This window comes from Falco biarmicus, chromosome 4 (genome assembly GCF_023638135.1).
Source record: "Falco biarmicus isolate bFalBia1 chromosome 4, bFalBia1.pri, whole genome shotgun sequence".
Taxonomy (NCBI): domain Eukaryota; kingdom Metazoa; phylum Chordata; class Aves; order Falconiformes; family Falconidae; genus Falco; species Falco biarmicus.
In genome coordinates this window covers 110,227,160-110,247,622 of record NC_079291.1, presented here as the reverse complement: position 1 = coordinate 110,247,622, position 20,463 = coordinate 110,227,160, and the positions used below count along the sequence as shown (strand labels likewise).

Genomic DNA, 20,463 nt, shown 5'->3' with positions numbered 1-20,463 from the left:
TCCCTGATCGGATTCCTGTAAGTAGGATCCAGATGACTTCAAAATGGTAAAGTTAAAACTAAGACAACCCAAAAAATAAAACATAAAAAGCAAAGAAGTCTTGGCTACTGCATTTTCCCCACATGGCATGTCACCAAGCAGTCAAACAGCAGCAGCTGCTGCCACAGGGCAGGAGGAGATGAGACTGGAGGCAAGCCTTCATCATCCCATGCCTGCAGGCCCCGTCTAGGAGCTGCTGCCACCTTCACAGTCACCAACACCATAATGTCTTGCTAAACTGAGGTGAAACAAGCAAATTACATTTGGCCTAATGAACACAGGAAAAAACCCTTCCATTTCAGTTTTGGTTTTCTGCTACCTGACTGCAGCCTGTCTGAAATGGACTCACGTATTTAAGGAACACAGAGTCCCTTCACCCAAACTGGACAGACTGCTGAAGACTTTAATCCACAGAGCGTCAGAACAATCCCAACCCATCTCCCACAAAGAATCCATTGTAAAGAACAAAATCCCTTTGTCCTTCAAAACGGGCTCCAAAATCCCTTCTACCAAAGGAAAGCAAGAGAGCAATGACAACTGTGCAGGGCAGTCAAGCACTCTGAATCCAAGAGCAAACTACATGAGCTATTCAGATGAAAACAAGATACTCTTTTGATCATGTCATTTACATAGAAAATGAGGAGGCCGTGTCAGCTTGCCAACTCCTTATGTGCAGGGTTTTACTGTAACTGATGGCAGTAGGCTGAGATACAACCCCGCCAGTGCCTCGGTCAGCAGAAGAGAACGAATTCAAGCTCACAAGAAGCGCTACGAGACTGAATAATGTCGAGCCTTCAACCCACTGGCTCTGTACTATTCTGAGACACAACCCAATAGTCTTCCTCTGACGCTGCTCACATGTAGCGCTTTAATAACCAAAAACTTGTGAGGGCTTCATCTTCTAGAAAAGCTCAGAGAACAGTGTGGCTCATGAGGTAGAGAGGAAAGGCTGCCATATAATTTCTCCAGGGGTATGGGTGCTAGTATGAAGAAACTTATTTAAAAAATCCAAAATATTACCATCGTTCCTGAAAGGATTGTCCTCCAAAACAGACAACACAGGCATATACCACCACTAAGGAAAAAGATAAAATTAATTTTGTGCTTCTGACATAGCAGTTTTTAATCTTGGGTTCATGACACGCAACTAAGATTTTATGGGGGAAAAAAACCCAAACTCGCTATGAATAGATCCACAGCAAAAAATTAGGTAGCTACAGAGTACAAGAGCTTGAAAACGGTTGTTCCACTGGAAGACTGTGTTGTGAAAAAGCATGGTACCAGAGAACGTCCTCAAAAGGACTGAAGATAACATTTTTTATTTTTTTTTTTAGAATTAATGCTCCTACCTGCTCCTACAGTCAGCACTACTATGCAGTGGCTGAGATTGCTAGAGGTTGTCAGATTCAGAGCAAAAGAAGGGAGACAGCCCTGCGGTGCTAAGGCATGGATGGGAGCACTGTCTAATTCATAGCTGGACTGTTTATTTCACAAGAAGGAGGGTGGTTTACGGGGCCAAGTTGCAGGGTCACTTAAAATAAATGTTCTCTCCAAGGGGAAGCTAAGGCAGGAAGATAGAGGGAGGGATTGTTTGCTACCAAGAAATTACATGCTGCCTGGACAACCTTTCTCACAGTTTTCTGGGCACAGATGGCAGGACTCTTAGAAAAGCAAGGAACAAGCAGAAATACGTATTTTCAAAGTTATCTTGACAGTCATGGGTTTGGAATAGGTGAGCAGTACCAAAGTTACACTCTACTCATAGATTTAATTAGGGCTTTGTCTTCCTCGCCCTATACCTACTAGTCTTTAGCTGAATCTTCCCTTTGATTAACTTAACTCCAGGCTCCTTGTTTATTTCAAAGCTGCAAAAGCAACTCACTCCTGAAAAATACAGAAAAGACAGGGAAGTGCAGATGGGTTGACAAAATAAAGGTAACAAAAAATGTCAGTTGTATGTCTGTGACCCACCATTCGCATGATACTAGGATCCAGTAGCTCCACAGGACCCTGAAATTAAATCTTGCACTACATCACTATATCGTTTCCCAGTTAATGATCTGTTAAATCCTTCCCCATTTTGCTTGAACGATGTATGGCCTAAACATTTTTGCAGATCTCTACCCCTCATCACACATTAAAGATGTTCCACCACATAATTAAGCAAGCACTCTGTTAAATACCTTTGTGAAGTTTTTAATGGAACAGCCACTTCAGGGGCAGTGAGACACTGCATTAATTAAAAAGGTTTGAAAGCACCGCTTTAGGTCATAAATGGGTTATCAGCTTGCCTGTTGCCGAGCCGTGCATTGCAAGGCCCCAGTTGGACTGCTATTTAATTTCAGTTTCTTAACCCAACTCATCTTCCGAAAAGAATATAAAATTAACTGCCAGCATCAGTGGGCGCATTCCTTTTACGCAACTCAACAGGCCTCAAATATAAAAAGAACAGACCTGCAGAGGTCCCGCGGCTCAAACCGGGGAACTTCAAATTCTTCCATCCCACTATTCTTTGTGAGAGCTCATTCCTTGTATCAGCTAAAAAGACTCTACTTCCACCAAAACAGTTTTCATCATCTCCGTTTAGAAGGGGTCCACTCCGGATGAATCACAGTCACAACAGATTTTCATCCAAAAGCTCCTGTCCCCTCTGTCACTGCCACCCAGCAGCACGCGCATCTAGTCCGTATATCGTCAGCCCAAGTTTCAAAGTTCAGTTATCTCCTTAGCTGAGCAATGACAATCACATCTCAGAACAAACAGGTAAAAGCATTCTTTGTTTACTAACAGATCACAGTAAGGTTTAGCGGCTACGGCAAAGTATTGCAATCAAGGCGCTTTCAATGTTGCTGTTGGCTTTATCCCTGACTTAGGTAAATTTAGCCAACTGCAGCTCTGTTCCCCTTGTGCATAAGGGTAATATTCACTATTTATTTCACGGTGGTAGCTGAAGGTTGAATTAACTAGGCTTCTATGAGGACTAGGATTCTGCAGAGAAGATTTAAAAAAAAATAAATACATAAATATGTTACGATGAGTATTAAAACGTTTGTTATCACACTTGCTTCTAAATGGACTCATTGAGAAACACTTGTAATCAAATAGGGCGGTGTTCAATTTACTGTACTACAAAGAAAACCTCAGTACATCCAAAAAATCGCTCTTAAGGCAAGCGTAATGTATCTCAAAGCACTTACACTCCTGCAAATTAGGACTTTCAAGGAAGAGAACTTAATTTTTTTTATTTTATTTTTTTTGCTAATAAGCTAAGTTATATATGTTGATTATATAACATTGATAAGAGAAGCTTTTTCTAAGAGACAGAAACTAGTCAAGACAGTAAACACCACTGCTAACGCTGGAATTCCTATTTTTGACACCTTTGGTAAATAGCTCAGCATGATGCCTACAGCAAGACAAGAGCAAAGTGTTCCCCTCTTCAACTGTAGCCACTGGTTTCAGAGTGTTCAGCAGGAAAAGTGTGCACGTCAGCATTCTCCCAGCTGGCTCTGTGAGATTTAATTTACGCCAACCACAGAGTGACTGTGATAGCTCTCTGAGATGCCACAGCATGAAAACTGAAGGGTAGGGGGGGTTAAACAAGCAGCGATGCACACCAGATGTCTGAGGAGGACATCTAAAAGATCCGGAGCACAAGGAAGCATATTAAAAGAAAATCCCCTTCAATGCCATAAATATTTATACTAAACCCAAGAAACTGGCTGAGTTCAAACTTGTCCTATATGAATCATACAGCACCTCCCTCACCCCATCTTCATTTAATGTGTTCTGAATAAAACCACCACAAAGGAGGTGCCATAGTTATGTCAGCTTTTTTTTCCTATATGCTGAGTACTTTTTGTAGAGCTCCTGCTTTAGAACAGATTACTTTCCAAAGAATATAAACAGAAAAACTAAATAGTCTTATTTTACTTGGCCAGCTCTTGTGTGGTATTTACTGGTCTTCCTAGACAATTTAGATTCATAGAAACAGTTTCCTTTTGACTGGATGGACAACTTTAAATGGCCATATGAAGAAAATCAATTTCAATTAGCAATGCATCCCAGAGAACACAACACCGAATTAGTAATCTGGAGTCAAGAAACAATAATTCTTTGAAAGGTTCTGCCCCGAAAGTGTCAAAACTTCTAATTTTACAAACATCGAAGATTTACTTTCAGAAGTGAGATGTACCAAACATTAACAATTTAATAACAAAATTGGAAGACACAACACCATCTCTAACATGCAACCAGAGTGCACTAATGCTACTTGTAAAACAAGTAAATACCCATTCCCCAAAAGACAACAGTTACTGCAAAAGATCCACTTAGCAGCTTTGGTTTTTCACTGTTCTTAGGCAAAAAATTGCTGGGCTGGGCACTTTGTAGATGGTAACTACAACTATTGCCAGTCCGCTGTTCTGTGAGTTTTGGTTAAAATGAAACATAGTAAGTACATATAATATAATTGGCTTATATTCCTGTACAACAGTGCCATTCATTCCTACGCTGGGCAAAAAAAGATAGGCTCACCTACTAAATCTCTCTCATTTCTAACTACAACCCATGTTTAAAGGCAAAAAAACCTATTTGTGCACGCTGAGGAACAAATATTGATTCTTGCAAACCAGGGAAGTGTAATGCCGAGTGGTTTCCATGCCTGCCCTGTCAAATGGGTTTCCAGGAAAAACTACTGCTTTTTAAACACAACTGGTTCCAAACTTTTCCTGGGAGAGCAAATATATTTCCTGGAACCTGCTAGCAACGTTTGGAAGAATAGGAGGAAAGTTATACACTACAGTGCTCGATTCTCACAGTTGACAAGGAAACCCAAAATGATGAGGAGTGAAAAAGACCATGTCTTAAATAATCAAACATAGACTCTTGTAACAACGTGTAATATGAGGGGACAGGAGCCACCTATTTTGTGAAGGAACTAAGCTGGCACCTACCCGCTGAAGGCATGCTTTCTCTCCTCCTGCACCACAGAGGCTGTAGCATTTCACTTTATCCCAAATATAATCCGTTACCCCCATCCATGTGCACCCTACTGTGGATGATATTTTCCTCTAAAGACAAAATGAGGCACAAAGTGTCACGTAACGTTTTTGGAGGGAGAAGCTGGACTGCACCATGCACTACTGTATTGAACAAGTTCTTGTTTTTAACGCTAGCAACAACAAAATTAAACAGCAAATAATTAAAAAAAGCACGTTCCTTTAAAAAACCTGATGCCAAACAGTGCCGTGAAAGTTTGGTAAAGGAAACATTCTAAATTCCATTTCACACTCTTGTCCCCGCCACTCGTGTCACTTCTTACATGAGATTTTCAGGACTTACATTCCTATTAAACCTAGACAGGTAAAAGATCTTTGATGAAGACTTGCCACCTCACTGAAGTTTCTGGATGACTTCTTGTTTGGCTAGAACCAACACTGTGATGGTCCCAGGAACACCATTACTTCAACTTCACCAAGGTTATAGAAGAAAAAGCTGTACGGAGCTCCTTCCATGCAACTACAATGCTCCGAGCCTGCCTGACCTGAGAATCAGTACCGAACTACCACCGATACGAAGAACAAAACTCTTCCAGCTCCATCCCATCTGTAACGTGAGCTTTACTAGTTGACAGAGAGAACCTTAATTAAGAGCTCAACTGCCTGTTCGAAACAGCAATCGTGCCGGACGAGCTACGGCCACGCTCTTCCCTCAATCCAGACTCCTCAGATACACACGCGCCATTACACCGACTTGTAGAGACAGGCATGAGACTGCCAGCTTGCTCTTCAAAAAAAAGCTGTGAGACGAAGCACCAAGGGAAATCTGCCTCCAGGAAATTAAAACTGTGCATCACGGCACTTCTAGTGTATACGTTCCTGCACCCACAGCCTCGGCATAGCGCTTACACAACAGCACCGAGCAGTGCTACAGCGCAGTGACCTTCCACAGAGCACGGGTTTTACTGGAAGGGAACAACGACTCTGTGTGCCCAGCAATCCTTCCATGCTGATTTGTAAAGTTATTTTCAGGGAGATGATACAGACTACAAGACGAAGGAAAAAAAATTGGCTGGCTTTAAAAAAGAAATCAGAACCCAAAACACTCACTATTTCTTAACACTGAAAAAGTATAATACCATTTTTGTAAACACTCCTCCAGGAACCTGTATTCATCACTACCTCACACTATTATCAGTGAAAAATTATAAGCTCTGTCCTGCTGGATTATTGTTAGTGTAAACAACTTTGCTAAATTTCTTGGCACACTGTCTGCATGCAGCATGTTAAAACTCTGTAGTCTATTCAGCCAAAATCAAATATAAAGGCCCATCTGTATTAATCCTCAAGAAGAAATTAATAGACAACTATTTTCATGCAAAGCAGATATTTTAAAAAGGCAAACCCAATACATATGGATGAACTTTTTCATTCATAATTTTAGATGCCACACAATGAGGACTGTTGTTCAAGCTTTATTTTTTCTCTAACAGTTCTCCATACAATACAGTGCATTGTTCAGACTCTGGAGCAATTTAAGCTTTTTCAATGTCTCCTAAAATCCCTGGATTTATATCCAAAGAGACCTGGCACTGTAACAAATTTGACTTGTGAGTAACAAGTTACAGCCTTTAAGCAAATTGCTCATTAACACAGAATTCAACTTACTGCTACCAACCTCACTACCTTTTAGCTCGGAAAAAATGTGCTGCCTACCTTATCTATTGAAAGTTGTGGGATAACCCTCAAACTCCCTGTTTAAATTCTCAGTACAAATGCTGAACTAGCATCAAGGGTGAGGAGAACAACAGAACTCCAGGGGAAAAAAACAAAACGCTCAAGTATGACCTAAATCTATCTTGCCTTTGATACATGAGGAAAATAAACTGAATTTTGATGTCAGTACTGAAGAGGACCATTCCCAACTTCATGGTAGGAGGAAATGAGTAAGAAAAGTCCAACTGTGAAGTTGGAGCTCTTTGGGGTTTTTTTCCCCGAAGCTAAAAGAAATTGAAAAAGCAAAACCCACAGAATGCTGTATAAATGGGGAACATTCTGTAGGTGCATCTCAATTTACATGACTTTGAACACAAATTTTATACTACATTACAAATAAGAACACTTAATTCACCATGAAGGACGTTTCGACTCCTTTTATTATTCCACTAATTCTTAATAGAAAAGCAGTGTTAAAGTCACTTTATATATTTAGAAACTAAACCAAACTTCGAAGTTAATAGGAGAAACTGATGTTACAAACCCCGAGTAAAATGCAAGGTCAGCAAAGAAAACTGATGGAAACTATTCTTTAGAACTTAAGAAAGCACGTTAAATTCTGTTAAAAAGCAAATGAACTTAGCAGAATCTGTTTCAGGCTCCTCGTTTGATATCAAAACATCTCAACTGGCCTTTTGGGGCAGACACACATACTCCAAACGCCTTGCAGTGCCCTAGGAAGATAATACAGCTATGCAAGCTCAGTGCTGCTGCCAGCCAATGCTTCATTGTTACAGGAAGTCAGTGAAATAATTATGTAATATGCCACTAACTAAAGTAAGCTGTCCTGAAACCGAAAAGAGGCGTTTTTCTAGAAATCTGGATCCAATTTTCTTCATTAAAAAAAAAAAAATTAAAAATCCAGTCTTCTGGACTGTCCAGAGAACTCCGTATAACTATTTTGAGTGCTCCAAGTCTCATAACATGCCTGGGGGATTTCTTAGCATCTTATTGCATTTCTTTATACCTTTCCCAGCACAGCAGTTCAAGCCTTGAGAATGCAGTAATAACACAAAGCATTTGAAAATGGGAGAGAGAGGAAGGAAGACAGAAATCTGCCTTCCAACACACAACCATCTGTACACTCCCTCAGATAAACAACAAAATGAAACAAATCTTCTACTTGGAAACTGCACCTTCTCATACATATTCTATTGGAAACGAGGAGCCAAAACTTGCTCGGCTGCCCCTGCGCCACTCAAAGCCGAGATCACCTGCGATTTGTTTTGTTTAACTCTGAGCCCTCCTGCCATTACCTCACACACAAGGCTCTCTGAGAAAGAATATTAAGCTGAAGTTAAGTGAGTTTCCATTGCAAAACAAGATGCAGATGTTCTACCTCTGAATCCATGCCCGGATCAAGTGCTTGTCATTCGATACGAAGCCCGGGGAATGCCAGACTGGTACAGAATGGTTCTGCTTCCTGGCCTTTGCACCTCGGCGAGGACAACTGCCTCCCAAGAGTTTTCTGATGTCTCTGAGCTCATTAGGAAGAAAACAATGGTATGAAAGCACTACTCATTAAACAGGCCATTGTTGAAAACTGCCAGCAAATGTTTAGTAGGGGGATATCAGATGTATTCATGCTAAAAATCAGCATCCAGATGCTGTGTCAACAATTCTCCAATTACTACTACTTTTCTTTCTCACTGCGCCAAATATATTACAATAAATGGCTTGAAATGGTTGATCGTTGCTAATGTAACTGTCACCTTCCTGCTGGCGAACACTAAACAGTCTCATTAGAATGGTTTAAAAATTTTCTTTCTACCAGAGAGGGAGACAAACCTCAAACATTCTTTTTTATGCAAGCTGCTGAAAAAAGCCACCACGTTGTTAAAAATTAAGATTTTACTCCAGAAGCATCAATCACAGTTTAGATTATCATGGGGCATCAGGAAGAGCTCAAAGCTAGCAAAAGGATTACAAAAACACTCAGAAAGACACAAATCACCAGTATAAAACAACCAACCATAAGGAAACAAAATGGCTTTATTCTGCGATTCAGAGTTATGGAGCCCCTTTCAAAAACCCTCTCTCACCTCATCTCTGGTTATAATCCTTTTGCTGGCTGTGGCTGTCTTAATTATACCAGTGCATAGAACTTTCCATCGTATTACAGAATCACAGAAGTGTTGAGGCTAGAGGGCACCTCTGGAGATCATCTAGTCCAAACCTCCTACTCAAAACCAGCCTCAACTAGGGCAGGTTGCTCAGGGCCATGTCCAGTCAGGATCTAAGTATCTCCAAAGACTGAGACTCCACAACCTCGCTGGGCAGCGTGTGTCATTGTTAGACCAACCTCACAATAATAATTGAGAAAACAGTCAACTTCAGTTAAGTTTCAGTCCTACAAAGCAGTCAACTAAATCTGCAACACACCCTTACTCCTTAGCAGCTAACGGGAGACCTTCTGGATCTCCCACGTCCCGTCCCCAGCCCCAACAAAAGGACACTTCCCTATGCATAAAGCAGATCCCACCTACATTACTCACCGTTCTACCCTCTTCTCCCACCTCCACAGAGTAAGGCAAAACCAGAAACACATCTCATGAACTGAGCAGCACCCCGTCAGTAAGTTTCCCATACTCACTGAAGCATGATCATGAATTACATAACTCGGGAACAGAACGAAGTTAAGACACAGCTGAGGTTTCTTGCACCTCCCAGTCAAGGAAGACTTAACCAAATGCTAGCATTACCTCAGTAGCCTGAAGCTTAGAGACAACGAATCGCTATCTGTGACTCTTGCGGGCCAGGAGAAAGCAGGACTCTTCTTGGGATGCCAACTATATTCTCCCACTCGATGCTGAGCTAAAGGGCTGCCAAATGCACACGATGGAAGCACTTTTCCTATTGCTCGTGTACCGATACATCCCTTATGGATAAGCTGCAGCTACAAATCAACAGCACATAGTTCCAGTGGTTTGTGCCAGAGGTGAAAGATTAAAACCACTAGTAAACCTCATAAAACGATAATAACATATTTCACCAGCATAGCAATTACCTCAGTAAGCAAAAGCAAGTGTTTCAAGAGAGCATCTAAAGGAATAAGGAACAGATCTCATTCATTTCTTGTGGCATATACGTTCATAACTCTTTCCTCTGAAATTTCAAACCTATTTTCACATCATACAATATATTTGTATCTTATCCTACTTCTACAAAAGTACTTTTCAGGAAGATGTCTATTTATTAGGAGCTCAAGTAAGACCTTCAATAAATCCTCGTTAATTGAGTTTGAAAGGGCACTTTGTTGTCAATGTAGTTACTACCACAGCAGCGTCTCTGAAAAGAGCCACCACTGCTGACACAACTCACTCATAAAATAAATACTATGGCAGAGGCATGGAAGATCTGTAGGCATCTCTAAAACACCCTTTGAGTTCAGTGCAGATGTTGCCAGTGTTTATACTTTTTAAACCACTGGGATATAAACACCTCACTATAAACACCACTGAAGTTTTGCTTTTCTTTTCTTCATTTTGTGTGTGTTTATTTTAATGATAAAAATGTTAACTTCCAGAATAACGAACATAGCAACAGATGCTTAAACTAAACAAAGACTGCTACAGTAGAGTGTCTTCCTTAAGCTGTTCTTTTGCTTTTGAACTATTAAAGCTAAGATCTGGTTAAATAACAATTATTGGAGAAGAGGGCGGGGGAAAAAGGGGCTGGAAAGAACCTTCCATAAATATTAGGCATAATTACAATGAATTGAACTAATGAGCCAAAAAAACAGTTTTTTCTGCCTTAGTCAACAAAACACTCAGGAACACGTAAATAGAATTTTATGCAGAACTTCATGGTCTTCATCAGAAGTTGTCAACTGCTTCCAAAGAAAGCACTGGTTACCACAGAGAGCAATGAAAAAGTCAAAGGATCCTGCAAGTTGGTTTTCTCTGGGTTTTTTTTCCCTTCTTTCTTTCTTGTTTTTAACTAGTTTTCTTGCTCTAATGAAAAAAGCACAGGATAAGAAAAGAGCTTAAAAATTCGACTCTCTTGAATCCCAGCTCTATACGGGCAAGCCCAATGTTCTGTTAAAGAGCTTTCTTCAAGCAAATACATACATGTTTGTGGAGGAAGGAAGAAGGAAAGAAGAAAAAAGAAATAGAGACATTAAGAGTTCTGCAGGGAGCCCCTCCACTTCCTGAAGGAAAGAAATGTGGCCATGCTGGTTTAATGATAGAAAAGACGGTATTTTCCAAAGTGAGGTTCAGCTCCCTCACCTTCTGGCCTGGTCTTTTTCTGAAGAGTATGAATAGATAGCTCTGAGTCCCACGTACGCTCCTTATGGGTTCTGCCCTGACAACTCCAGCAATTTTATTTTCCAAAGGAACATGGAAAATGTTCCTGCTGAATCAGAAGAAAGGTTTCTGCAATGCTTGTGTGTGGCTGCAGCGAAAACAGTTCCACTGCCAAGCTGAATTAGCTCAGTGGTGCCTTTCTTTCCAGGCAAAGCCAAGCCATAACCACTTCTGCAAACTGCACGTAGATAAAAAACTCCACTAGATTAAGAAAACCGATCGTACCCCGTTACCTCGGACAACAGGTCCAGCCAGGGCCCGCAACACTTACAACGGGGACAGCGCAGGCTGGCCCACAAGAGCTGGAGAGACAGAAAATGTAGAGTCCGGCAAAGAGGAATAATAAAAAAAAATAAAAATAAAATAAAATCCCGTTTTCCAACCAGTTGGGTAATTCCCCCCAGCGGGGCCGGGGGGCGGCCGCGGGGCAGGGGGGGCGGCCGACGGCCCCTGGGCAGCCAACAATGGGCGGCCCCGCACCCACGGCCCCCAGCCCCGCACCCACGGGCCGCCTCACGCCCACCAGTCCCCCCGCACACCGCCTCCCGGGCTGCTCCTTCTACAGCCAGAGACATCGCGGACAGAAAGTCTGCCTGCCCTGGTAGCACCGCGGCCCTTCACACCCACCCACCCCACGGCAGCTTCTTTAAGAGGAAAATCACGCTGAAAACACTCCTAGTAAAAAAAAAAAAATCCACACACAAAAAACCCACACAACAACAAAAAAACCCAACAACAAACCCAAAACAAAACAAAAAAAAAACAACAAAAAAAACCCCCACGCACAACCAAAACCACCACCACCAAAAAAAAAAAAAAAAAACCCAACCCGAAACACATAAGAAAAAAAAAAAGAAAAATGGAAAAAAAAACCTCAAACCCTTCCTGCCCTGGCACAAAGCGCCCCAGGGCGGGCGCGGAGCCCCCCCCCCGGCAGCGCCCCCCGGCAGCCCCCGCACCGCGCCCGCAGCGAGCGCCCGGCCAGCGTCGCTCCGTGCAACCGCCCCATTACCTTCGTAGCACAGAATGCCAATATTGTTGTTCATCTTGTCCAAGTATTGGTAGTTCAACAGGTCCATCTTCATCAACAGCATTTATCGGGCTGGCAGAACAGACCGGCTGGCTCGCCTTGGCCCGGGTGGCGGCAGGAGGGGGCCCGGCGGCGGTGCCCGGCTGCCCGGCACACGGCCCAGCCTTCAGCTCCGCACAACAAAGCACCGCCGCGGCACGCCGGAGGGGTGCAAGCCCGCTCCCCCCTCCAGACTTCTGGAAACTAAAGTATACCGTGCCCTTCGAGACAAAGAAGACTGTCTAAAAACTTTTCTTTTTTTTCCAATTAAAACACACACGCACACACACACACACGAGGGGGGGGGGGGCGGGGGGAAAAAAAAAAACCACGAAACAAGGGGAATTTCCTAGGACAAAGACACAGCAGTTGTGCTCACAGCCCGCTGCAAGTTCACTGCGCTGACATGCGGGCTATGCTTGGTATGACTCGTATGTAACCCAGCTTCCTCCGGCGCTCGGGGGAGGAGTGAGCATGCCCGGCGCCTCCCCGGGGCTCCGCGGGTGTCACGGATATTTGCCGCACAGCACCCGGCCCCAAACGCACCGAGCGCCGGCAAGGCGGAGGCGGGGGGGGGAGCGGGGCGGCGGGGCCGGGGGCGGCGGGGCCGGGGCGGGGAGCGGCGCGGCGGCCCGGGAGGAAGCGGGGCCTCCTCCGGCCGGGCTGCGGGGCGCCACGGCTGGGCTGCACCCCCTGCTCAGCGTTCCTTCTTCCTCTGGAACGTTTACTTCCCATCCCAGCCTGGCCTCAGCCCTATCCCAGCACTGCTGCCGCGGAAAACAACGCTGCTTTACCGCAGCGGAACCCAGCGGCAGCTCTGCCCTCATAAAGGCAATTATATAAATATACGTATATAATATATATAATTATATATATTTATACATGCAATTATGCTTATATTTATATACCTCTATATAATGCAATTATATAAATATACATATATATAATATACAATATAACTATATATATTTATACATTCATATATGCTTATATTTATATATCTCTATTTATATATCACATATCTATATAAATATATAAAATAGCTCCAGTGGGTATACCTGTGCACAGGTGTATATTTATATATATAAACACAGGTACTGCGTACTCACACGCTGCCACAACTCGCTCATTACATGACGAGACTTGATTTTCCCAAGCCCTATCCACAGTGCAGTTCTGCCTGGCGGGTTTTTCACAGCTGCCCCAGCCCCAATGACACAGATGATGGAGGTTTTGACGGCAGCCGCTCTCATCTCAGGATGTGGTCTGCCCTTCTGCAGACCCAGCCCTGAGCACAAAGGCCCGAGCTGCTTACACAGATGTGTGTGACTCATCCTAAGAGGCAGAACATCTGTCCGGGTGTAAGCATGTGCTAGCCTAATGGGCATCGGTTTGCGTTTCCTGCAGCCCATCAGCACCTGAAGTCTAGTTTGATAGAAGAAGAGAAAGAAATACTGGGGAAGTTTGGTCCAAGACAAACAAAAAAAAGCTAATGGAGTCCCAGCCTTCCCTCTGCCTCCCTCTTTGGCCCAGAACATAGCCCATCCCTGCCTTTCTGGGACAGAGCGCTGCAATGGCACACGCAGGAGCAGCCGGGCAGCGAGCACCAGTAACAAACAGTCATTTCTACCTTGTGAACCTCTCCCCTCAGTTAGCAAAAGGGAAGGGACTGCATGACCGAGGCAATGAGGCAACCCACCCAGTGACATTTTGTCAAGGCATTTTGAAAAGCACTGCTCGAATACACTGGGTATTTCAGTAAGACCAGGTAATTTAGTTAAAATTTCCCGCTGATAAATAGGAATAAGGAATTTATCTCCAAGGAAGATTCCCTAGAAGCCAGATCAGGTTTCTCCTCCCTTCAGACAGAAGTCCCGTGCATTACCCACCCATGTGCTTCCATTGACGAACGTCCGCTAACGGTGCCGAACTCAATACAGTAGAAAACAAATTACCTGAAAAGCATTCTGTATTGCTGGGAAGCTGAAGGTTGGGAAGCCTTTTACTGATCATTTATAAGCAACAAGGGCACAGTCCTAATTGGAAGTGCTATTAATCTTTAAGACTTTAACATGGTGTAAAAACTTACGGGTACTTAATGCTGAAGTAACAGTACATTTCTTGGATGGTACTTAATATAAAGAGTGCAGTTGGTTTTTTGCCTCACAGGCTTTTTTTTCTTTTTTTTTTTTTTTTTTTTTTTTTTTTTTTTTTACCACAAACGTCTCCTGACCAAAGTAGCATGTGCTGTTTTCTAGAAAGAGAAGTGTTTCTAACACAGAAGAATATTATGGTTTTTAAACAGGGGGACTGGAAGTTTTACATAGCTGATCATGTTGTGCATACTGAAATTCAAAATATTTTAAACCAATGCTTCAGACTGAACCAGCTATTTAATAAAGGCATCAAGAGAAGTCTTAGCCCTTTAAGGTATAAACTGCAATAAAAATGCATACCTACAACATTAACAGGAGAGAGGCACATTTCTCTAGCATGAAATGCAAGTTTCTTAGGTAAGTATGGCAAAGATTTTGGGGAAAACATTTCTGATATGTACAGGTTTTAATACAGAGAGCATCCCTGAATTTACACTAATACAACAACAATTTTATGGATACTTGGGAAGGATAAGAAGAGATAAGGATTTAATTTTTCTGATTTAAAATAATCTTTTTACAGGAACGCAGGTGATGAGGAATTAACAAAAGCAACATTCTGAACTTCTTTTGAGCAGTGGCCTACAAGAAAGGGTTTCGCATAGCATGTTAGCTACAGAAGGTCATTACAGTTCAAAGCCCCGTATGAATTCCCCTCTATATTCGAAGATACATATTTCTTCAAGTTGTTTGGAAAGGCAAAGTTGGGTATTGTCTACAAATCACTGACTGCTCAGTAGTGCCGTCCAGACACTAATAAAGAAGCTAAGTTGTCTTTACTAGACCAGTAGTCACAGGTTTTCAGACAGTAATGATCACTTGATTATGTGAATGGCTTTCAGCAGTAAGTACACACGATGATTTAACACTTGCCAAATGCTGCGTAATGAAGAACTTGCATGGTTCATATTAAATAAACTGGTACCAAACACTGGGAGCTTTATGAATTTCTAAATTAAAGCATCTATACTGAAAATAAAGCAATGCCTAGTGAAAGAAGCGGGGGGGGGGATATTATCAACTTAAGTTTTCTTTCAAAGAAAGTTCTCCTATGAATGGATTTTGGTTTTAGAATGCTTAAGATACACTTGACAGATCAACACATTCAAGTCCATCAGAGATTAACCTTAAACACTGACCCGGTCACTGTAAAGTACTCTGTCTGTGACAGCAAAGAATTCCCAACTGCTTGATTCAAACTGCTCATCGATCACTTCACCAGCTGGAGACACCTTCCACTGAACTGAGATTGGGAATCAATGTGTCAGCGGGTTAGACACAACATACACAGGAAAACAAGGTATTAACAGCACTCTAGGACCTTTGTTAGTTCATTCTGTTCTTCTACATCCTGACAGTCGCAAACACCATTATGTGCAGTATTATCTTTGCTTCATATTAGCTAGAGTACTTCCCCCAAGACTGCACCCACTTTTCCTCTGTAAGGCAGGTAAATTCCCGTATTTGGAAAGCAAACCCGCCGAACACCGGTACTTGTAACACAACAGCATCCCCTAGAGGCAACCGAAACCCGCCTGCACCTCCCCCAATCACTCTGGACTTCACATCGAACTATATTAGATATGATTCTAATTAACCCACATTGAAGGTGGGATGGTTCAACCTCTTACTGATCCTCTGATTCACTTTAATACGGGAAGCAAAAGCAGTTTCACACAAGAGTGTCTTACCACAGAAGTATTCTGAAGCAAGGAAAGCAAAAAAGCAGAAAAAACCCAACAAAAAAACAAAACACCAAACAAAAAAGGCAATTCTAATGAGCAGGTAAATCATTGTCAAAACCAGGAGGGTACATATGTATTCTGACAGCTAGTCTCTGCACCTGGGTGGAGTTTGACAAGATTTCTGTGCTGCTCTTTTACAGTTCTCACAATAAGAAAATACCAAGCCTCTCCCTCTGGCAGAACACGGTGGCGTGCCTACAAAGGCAGTGTGAAGCCACCCTGAGCTGCCGCCGTATGTCCGTCCGGTCAGATGGACCAATGTCCCTTTGCAGCTGGACCACGTCTGGGGCACTCTTGCGGCGCTTCTTTCAGCTTCTTTTTGTCTGAACAGAATCTGGTTTATGGGTGAGACCACTCTGTGAAGCAGACCAAAGAAGGGCAATCAGGAGATTCACTTTGAAAGCAAACATCTGCCCCAGCTGCAGCACTGGTGCAGATGTACCAACGGCTGACAAGAAGAACAGAGCATTTGTCAGGTTTAAAAAAAGCTTGAGAAAATTATCTTTTTGAAGAGTTACAGTGCCTATTATGAATGTAGTAGGTTGTGGCATCACTGGTTCCTAAATGCTACTAAAACTTTTCCACTATAAAAATATATAGTCCTGGCTTATTTGAGCAATACTAGGACCTAATATAAAAATAAATCCTTAAAATCCTTACTGGAATTTTCGTAGGAAAAAAATGGCAATTCCTTAATCTATCAAGTCCATAATATCTGTGTTTATGTGGGTTTTACAGCACTTAAACATATGAGCTGTTTTCAAGCAAGCTCCCTTGGGGCACTCCTGGCCTTCTCTGCTGTCCTCAACCCTGCCAGTCCTCTGCCTCTCTGCCACCATCCTACCCTCGTCCCTCCTCACTCTCCCTGCTCCCACATCCCTCCTCACTCTCCCTGCTCCCACATCCCTCCTCACTCTCCCTGCTCCCACATCCCTCCTCACTCTCCCTGCTCCCACATCCCTCCTCACTCTCCCTGCTCCCACATCCCTCCTCACTCTCCCTGCTCCCACATCCCTCCTCACTCTCCCTGCTCCCACATCCCTCCTCACTCTCCCTGCTCCCACATCCCTCCTCACTCTCCCTGCTCCCACATCCCTCCTCACTCTCCCTGCTCCCACATCCCTCCTCACTCTCCCTGCTCCCACATCCCTCCTCACTCTCCCTGCTCCCATGCTGGCCGCTGCCTGAAGCGGGAGCACTGAAGAGCCTGAAAAAAGGCTTTGGTGCAGGTTTACTAGCTTGGTTTACACTTCATGCCACACATCTTTCAGTGGGGAAACGCACAACACCGGCCAAGAATCAACAGGGTAGAAGAACAACATGCAAGCCATTCACTTGGACACAACTGAAATTTCACCCTTAATGATCATCAGCAAATAGGAACTATTTCTACAGTGACCAATTTTGCAAGCGAGAGAAAAAACAGAGTCTTTCTAGGGGTGAGACACAATCTGACGTAAACGCCATACAGTATTGCTCAGTGTAATTCCATTTCCGAATGGACAAAACCAGCTGTTGCAGCTCCCGAGATCAGACAGGCATTTATGATAACACCGCTTACTAGCCGATAGCTCCATACGCTCCAAGAAGGAGGTGGAGCAATAAAGCAAGAATACTTAGATACAGGCTTTACCTTTTTTCTTTTAAAAGAAGAGCAAATTCTAGTTAGCAGCTGCTAGGTGGCGATGTGCCTGAAGGAAAAATACTGCTTTTCCTTTTCCACACACTCAACTGCAGAACTGCTGCACTTACCACCTCGATTTTTATTATTTCAGTTAGAATACATTTCACAGGAACAGCAAGATGGGGTGTTTGCTTTTAAATACATTCAAATATGATAAGGAAATATAGTTAAAGTGTATTAAGCACGCAGGAAGTTCAGATATGCGTGATAAGGAAAATTATATCTAAAGTTTCTTACAAGCAGTTATCTCAACAGCTGTGCCTCTGAGATCCACATAGCATAATCCATAACTAAACTCTTTGCTCAGTGAGTCAGGTACCGCAGAATGTACCAACTTCATACACTTTTTACAAAGCATTAAGTAATGACGACTGTACCAGTGAACAGGAGATACAAACACACACATCCTTCCAGATCACTATTTTAAAAAAATATAAAGCTACATTGCAAATAGATTAGATTTTAATCACATCAAACTACCTTCTCCCTTTTACAGTCTTAAAAAAAACCCCAAAACCAACAACAAAAGCCCCACCAGGCAGGTGGGCTAAAGCTAGCGCACGCCTTCTTGTTTTGCCTGTCCTTTACTAGCTAAAGGTTTCAAAAATATGCCAGACATTATAGAACACAAATGATGTTTTTGTTATTATCAGTGGAGTTCCCCGAGACTGAAATATTAAGATTTATACACAATATTAAGTTGTAGCAAAATAATTCGTACATTCTCTTTCATACTTGTCGTACCCCAACTTACTCAAGCCTGCTTAAAGACCAAACATAGTAACACCTAGTAAGGAAATCTGTTAATGAGTACGAATGTGTGCTCAACTGCATCCGTACCCACGAACTGCTGGGAAACTCAGGTTATGGAGCTCTCTGTTCCCTGAAGCACCAAGCCAGCAGGCATCCTGGCTTCAGTTCCCTACTGGCCTAACAACAATAGAACTGCTAGGGAAACCAAAAACATGGTGATGCCCAAGGATACCAAATTGCAAGCTCTTTGATGACCCAGGAATGGACAGTAACGCCTTGTCTGGACTGGGAGCTGGATTATTATTTTTATTTTTCCATAAATGTTTAGCTGTACTGCAGTTCTTATTGCTTTTTTGAAGACACAGAGATTTTGAAAAAGCATATCACTGTGAATGTAAATAAAAAATTCAGATCACTTACTTGTAAATGTTTAGCAATTTAGAACCAGCTATTTCGTATCAGATCTAAAAACACTAAGACATTTAACTACTCAAAAAGCTTTTGGTTCATTAAAGCCTGTCCTCATCAGCAAGAGCCCTCTCCCTCCATTGTCACTCTGTCACCTCCAGAAAGTTATTTATCTCCTTCTCCAAACTCAGCTGCACCCTTCTATTGTACCATAGACCATTTACATGAGTAAGAGGACCGAAAAGATGGGGACAAAGGCAAGGGCACGGACGAGCCTTCACTGCTGCTCTCACTTCGTTTTGGTGGTTTGTTGGGGGTTTTTGGCAATAGCCACATTTAGCTCTCTGGGTCAAAATATAAAATGGGTGCAGAAGGTACTGTATGATGCCTCTGGCAGCAAATACTGCGCTGGCAGGTACTTCTTGTTTCCAGAAGGAAGCAGCTGGCAATTTAGGAAGCAGCCCACTTTGCTTCCATCAGTTGAATCACGCTGACCTGGACTTGAGCTGCGTCCTTTGATTACCTTCTGTTCTCTTACTGTGGCACAAAAGCCATAACTCCTGGTTGTTTCAAAGCATAAAGTCTTCTATAAAGCCTTTAAATGAATGGTGAGCAGGGACATGGGACATACAGTGTACACGTTCTGCTGATCCTTCTAAAACCAAATAACTATTTCACAATTGCCAAAGACTGCAGGGCAGCGCAGGCAGTGAACCAGGTGACCACTTCCAAGTTCTACGAGGTGAAATACAAACGAGAAAAGTGTACAATAGCACCTGATTTATCTTGACCTCATTCTTTGACTGCTTACTCAAACTGAACAGCAGGCTAGGAAAATCAGGTTTACCAAGAATACTTTTCATTTCTCAGTAGTACCTCACAATTCAGAATTTGCCAGTATTTTTCTCCTTTTAAGTCTCTTAAGCTGGGCTGAGAACACTTCAAAAATACAGCTAGAATATATAACAGATAAATCTAGTTAGTTTATCTAGGCTGAAAAATTGTTCCCGATAATCTTTCCTGTAATTTGCACGCACATTTAAATTTCTGAAGGGTTGATGATAGTCACAAACATAATTTATCTTGAACTACAAAGTCTCCAACACCATCAGCCTCCAGATGCAAACAGTGAAGTGTTAACTTTGCCATGCTCTAATATTGTGTTAACAGGGCAAAGAAAATACTATTTTTTTCTATATGAGAAATGAGAAGAAGAAAAAAGAAAAAAAGGAGAAAAAAAATAAAAAGTCCGTAAAGAAAAAAAAGTCAATTTAAGTCAGCTTGATGCGCAGGCATCTAAAATACTTTTTACTTAGAATAGTTAAGAGCCAGACCATGTTTAGAGGCTGGATTTCAAAATTACTGTGCATATCCTTCAGCTCTGGGAAGCAGCAAATCCAGTTTCAAGAAACCACTAATTACAGGGCTTAGAAATAAAGCAAAGAGCTCTCAGATCGCTAAAGTCCTTGAAAAGATTTCCCCTTTATAGCTAGCTGGGTGAGACATAAGATATGCTCACAGGGCCT

The 20,463-nt window shown here is 42.5% G+C and overlaps 1 protein-coding gene across 4 annotated transcripts in view; it reads right to left on the bottom strand.

The window, feature by feature from the left end:
- VGLL4 (vestigial like family member 4) overlaps positions 1–20,463 on the bottom strand; it is a 91,066-nt gene that overhangs the window by 34,809 nt on the left and 35,794 nt on the right. Inside the window, exons 1-2 of one of the 4 annotated variants that reach the window (XM_056338399.1) lie at positions 12,135–12,466; positions 1,843–1,923 (exon numbers count right to left, since the gene is read on the bottom strand). The exons of 2 other annotated variants lie outside the window; for them this stretch is intronic. In XM_056338399.1, the coding sequence (XP_056194374.1) occupies positions 1,843–1,923; positions 12,135–12,216 (163 nt within the window). In that variant the 5' untranslated portion in view covers positions 12,217–12,466. Of the gene's footprint in view, positions 1–1,842; positions 1,924–12,134; positions 12,468–20,463 lie in introns of those variants that run through there. One more of the 4 variants, XM_056338401.1, reaches the window with a different exon arrangement.